General features: G+C 52.3%; 1 protein-coding gene across 1 annotated transcript in view; it reads left to right on the forward strand.

The window, feature by feature from the left end:
* Wdr25 (WD repeat domain 25) overlaps window positions 1-4,951 on the forward strand; it is a 130,401-nt gene extending 125,450 nt beyond the window's left edge. The window contains exons 5-7 of the mRNA XM_005343547.2: window positions 1,215-1,385; window positions 3,208-3,348; window positions 4,051-4,951. Of these exons, the coding sequence (XP_005343604.1) occupies window positions 1,215-1,385; window positions 3,208-3,348; window positions 4,051-4,272 (534 nt within the window). The 3' untranslated portion in view covers window positions 4,273-4,951. The remainder of the gene's footprint in view (window positions 1-1,214; window positions 1,386-3,207; window positions 3,349-4,050) is intronic.
* Window positions 4,952-5,026: the final 75 nt, after the last annotated feature.

Below are 5,026 nucleotides of genomic sequence, written 5' to 3' on the forward strand. Positions count from 1 at the left end.
TGTATCTCAGCAGCGTGGACCCCGACTGCCTGGAGTTCTTCCCTGCTACCCTATGAAGCTGTGTTTTTGAATCCTGGGCATGTGGGATGGCATGCAAGCACCTCTTAGCCTTCATGGGTCTGCAGGGCTGGCCTCTCTCTTAGTAAAACTCTGCTTGTAAAGAGGCCAAAATTGTTTGTTGCCCATGTCTGTCCCTAGGAACTTACAGAAGCAGGAACTGGCCAACGGGCTACCCAGTCATGGGCCCCAGGGGAGCGGCCAGGATGGGAGAAGCTTGGCCTCACCTGCTTGTGTGACTACTGCTCATTTGGTAGCCAGTGATGCAGATGGTCTGAGAACTGTGATTCTGCTGTAGCCACACGGCAGTGCCCAGGGAGCTAATAACTCCCGTGGCCAGTCCTAAGGGCAGCTGGAGTCCTGTCTGTGCTTCCCGTCCAGACAGCAGTGGGTGGTCTTCTCAGTGTTGTACTTGGCTCCGTGCCACCTGAGAGCCCATTCAGTACAGGTGCTTTGTTTGAGTCTTTGTACTGGGTCCCAGAACATAAAGCATGTCTATAAAAGTAAAATAAATTCTGCCCAGCAGTGGTGGCACATACCTTTAATCCCAACACTCAGGAGGCAGAGACAGGCAGATCTCTGAGTTTGAGGCCAGCCTGGTCTACAGAGTGAGTTCCAGGAAACAAACAAACAAACAAACAAACAAAAAGTAAAATGCATTCTGAGATTTGAGATGCTGATGTAATTTTCTGTCTCTAAGAATGCTTGCTCCGTGTGTCATCCTTACTCATCCAGGGACAGTAGGTAGTCCAGGCTTTGTAGCTGTCTGTGAGCTGTATGACACCTTCAGGCCCTTTCAGAAATATAACACCATTATCACTGAATGTCACTCTTCCCTTCTGCACCTAGGGCAAGGTGGGAGCCCTGTACCTAATGTGACTTCATTGTGTACAGCTGCTGCTGAGGGACCCTGCCATCCCAGGACCCACCCGTGTACTGATAGAGGCGGGGTGGGCATAACCAGCGATCAGCTTGCATCTGTGAGGCCAGTCGCTCCAAAGAGCAATAGGCATTGTCCTGGTGAAGTTGGAAAACCCTATGAAACCACATGTGTGCATGGCCTCGTGTATTTTTATTGATTCTGCCCTTGCCTGGTACTTGGTAACTCTGTTTGACTCTTCCAGGCCCACCATGGTGACTAGTGTTCATTCTTGTAGGTGGTGAAAGGCTATAAGGCAACCATCCAGCAGACCCTGGACATCCTCTTCCTCCAAGAAGGGTCTGAGTTCCTGAGCAGCACTGACGCATCCACTCGAGACTCAGCTGACCGAACCATTATTGCCTGGGATTTCCGGACTGCTGCCAAAATATCGAACCAAATTTTCCATGTGAGAAGCCCTGTGTAGAATTGTTCTTGGTGTCAACAGTGGGGGATATTCCTGTAGCCCTGGGCTGGGGTCCTGGACCCCTCTCTGCCTAGGGGAGGAGGAGATCAGCTATTTGAAATATCTAGGGTAAAGGGAGGCATAGGTCAGGCCCAGGTCTGCACACAGTGATAGCCCCTGTAGACTGCCCTTTCTGATTCAGCCACCCTAATACTCACCTCATAGAGTACCAAGAACTACAGGAAGAAAAAGCTTATAAAGATCTAACAGTGTCGGACACAGAGAGTCCTCCATAATAGTTGTGACCAACCCAATACCATCATTACTGCCAACATCACCATTGCCATGGTCACCACTGCCACCACCACCTTTTCACCAATATTACCATTACTGTGATCACCATCACCATCATTATCATGTCTGTGGTCACTGCCATCCTCACATTGTCATGATCAGCATCACCTTCTCTGCCACCACCACCACCACCACCATTACCGTCACTATAATCATTACCTCCACAACCATCACTACTACCACCACCATCCCTGATTGCCACCACCACCGTCTCCACCACCATCTCCACCACCACCACCATTACCATCACTATAATCATTACCTCCACAACCATCACTACTACCACCACCATCCCTGATTGCCACCACCATTTCTACCACCATCTCCACCACCACCACCATTCCTGATTGCCACCACCACTGTCTCCACCACCATCTCCACCACCATCACCATCACTGGTTGCCACCACCACTGTCTCCACCACCATCACCATCACTAGTTGCCACCATCACCATCTCCACCATAATCTCCATTACTGATCATTACCACCACCATCTCCATCACCATCACTGATCACCACAACCACCATCTCCTCCACCATCACCATCACTGATCACCACCACCATCTCTACCACCACCACCATCACCATCACCAATCATTACCACCACCTCCGCCACCATCTCCATCACCGTTGTGGTGGTCACTACCGTCACCACCTGTGCTCACATTACCGTCTTTTGGTGACAGTAAACTGTTCCTGATCTCTTGAGTGCCCTGCCCCTGGTCTTAGGTGTGACTGTGAGTTCATGCAGACCTTCTTCTCCTCCCTGTCTTGTCCTTCCGCTCAGTGGGTTCTGAGCGAACCTGAGCAAGCTGACTTTGAGACTACCTCCTTGAGCCTGGCAGAGATGAGGTGCCAGGCAGGTGAGTGTGCTGCTGGCCACCCTCTGCCTCTACTCCACCTCCACGTGCTCGGGGCTGAGTGAGTGCTTTGCTGAAGTACCTCACAGGACGCCAACCTATCACCTGCTGTTCCAGTGGGCATCAAGACCCAGCTGCTCCCAGAGAGCTGCTTGCTCTGTTGGGATACTTTCAAGATGGTGGCTTAAGGACAGTCTTAGAGCTGGGTATGGTAGTACACACCTTTAATCTCAGCACTCAGGAGGCAGAGGCAGGCCAATCTTCTTGAGTTTGGGACTGGCCTGGTCTAGACATTAAGTTCCAGGCCAGCCAGGGCTACAAAGTGAGACCTTCTTCAGCACCTTGCAGAAGGGGCAGCATGTTAACACTGGGTTAGCCCACTGAGCTCCACTTTAGACTGCAGAGCAGCAGGATAGGGCAGTTGCATTGTTTTCAAGCTCTGAGTGTATATAACTTGATACAGCAACAGCAACCCATAAAGACTCCCAAGCCAAGGCCCAGGAGAAAGGGACAAAACTCCAAGAGCAGAGTGCAGGCTGGGTGGCGATCTGTGGGAGGCAGAAACCCCACCATGGTAGCCTTCATCCCTCTGTGGTCCTGCTTTCTCAGGAGAGGTACACCTGCCCCAGCCTCGCCTTGCATCCGAGGGAGCCGGTCTTCCTGGCACAAACCAATGGCAACTACCTGGCTCTCTTCTCCTCTGTGTGGCCCTACCGGATGAGCAGACGGCGGCGCTATGAAGGGCACAAGGTACCCCCATCTTTGTTACCTAGGTCAAATGCTGACCATTGGCCCCAAAACTTCCAGCCAGGTATCCCCAGGACTCCAGGGCATGTAGACCCTCTGGGCTTTCTGCTGCTGAAGTGGCTGACTTTGGCTACATGCCCAGCCACAGACAAGAGAGCATGTCAGTTCACCTATGATGGGGTGGGGACAGGAAAAGGGTAGGACAGACTTGGGAGCCATTTCTCTGTGTACCCCTTTCCTGCCTGAGGCCCACTTTGCTGGCCTGAAAGAGGCTGGGGATTCACTTAGTACTTGGTGTCAAACCCCAGCTCTGCAGAAGCTGCTGCATCTGGGTTCCATTACCAGGACATTGTTAGATGTCATCTTTGAAGTTCACACTTGGATGCTGTGCAGTTGAGCTACAATAACAAAATGCACATACTGTTTTAAGTAAGTTTGCAGTTTGTGTTGGGCATTCATGTACTGGAGACCTGCAGCCCATGGGTCACAGGCTTGACATGACTGCTGGGGCTAGTGAGCCTGGGATACAGGTCACCTCACCAACCTATAGGCTTATAGCAGGAGCTCAGCCTTTGGCCTCAAGATCACTAGGTGTAAAGCCAACCCTGAACACTATGCTGGCAGCTTGTTGGCCTCAGCTCACCCTTTGTAGTGTGGGGTCATAGCTGCCACCTCACAGGTTACCTTCTGTGTCTTTCTCCACAGGTGGAAGGCTACGCTGTGGGCTGCGAGTGCTCCCCATGTGGTGACCTGCTGGTAACAGGCAGCGCCGATGGCCGGATTCTGATGTTCAGCTTCCGCACTGCCAGCCGGGCATGTACGCTACAAGGGCATGCTCAGGCCTGCCTTGGCACCACCTACCACCCCGTGCTGCCTTCTGTCCTTGGCACCTGCTCCTGGGGAGGAGACATCAAGATCTGGCACTAACTGGCAACTGAGACCCTGCCCCTGGGTTGACTCTGAAGTTGGCTGCAGGGGCTACCCCCACACTGGGCCTCAGTGACTTGTCTGTAAAAGGGGGGTGAGAAGTATCTCAGGATGTAAGGGCTGCTTAGTAAAGGCCTTTGCCAAATGGCTGGTGGTGCCCAACCAATCAGTGTGTACTCTGTAGTTTTTCTTAATATGATTTGGAAATAAACACATAGCCACTTCCTGTTGCCTTCCTACGGCAGGTAGGGGAGTTTAAGGTGGAACTGTCACCTCTGGTCCTGAGAGTGTTATCCTCAGAACAGTGGATCTCTGGGTCTTCCAGCTGCTCAGGAACTCTGTGCAGGAGCTCCACAGGGCCCTGCCACTCACCTGCTCTTACTAGACACCAAAGCTGTGTCCTGCTCCACTCTGGTCACCTCTCTGGCCCTCTACCCTGCTGCTTGCCTATGCCAAGGTATGTGGTCTGTGCTGGCCACTGCCATGTGTCTGTCCTGGAAAGGGTGATGAGGAGAAGCAGGGTCCTAGAAGCCACTTCAGGGACTGACTGGGCTGGGTGAGGAAATGTGGTGGTTTGTGTAAGAAACTCCCAAGGGCTTGTGTACTTAGTCACCAAGGAGTAAAACTGCTTGAAGGGATTAGAAGGATTAGGAGGTGTGGCCTTGTTGGAGGAAGGGTATCACTGGGGGTGGGCTTTGAGATTTCAAAAGTCCATGCTAGCCGGGTGGTGGTGGCGCACGCCTTTAATCCCAGC

This window comes from Microtus ochrogaster, chromosome 1 (assembly GCF_000317375.1).
Source record: "Microtus ochrogaster isolate Prairie Vole_2 chromosome 1, MicOch1.0, whole genome shotgun sequence".
Lineage (NCBI taxonomy): Eukaryota > Metazoa > Chordata > Mammalia > Rodentia > Cricetidae > Microtus > Microtus ochrogaster.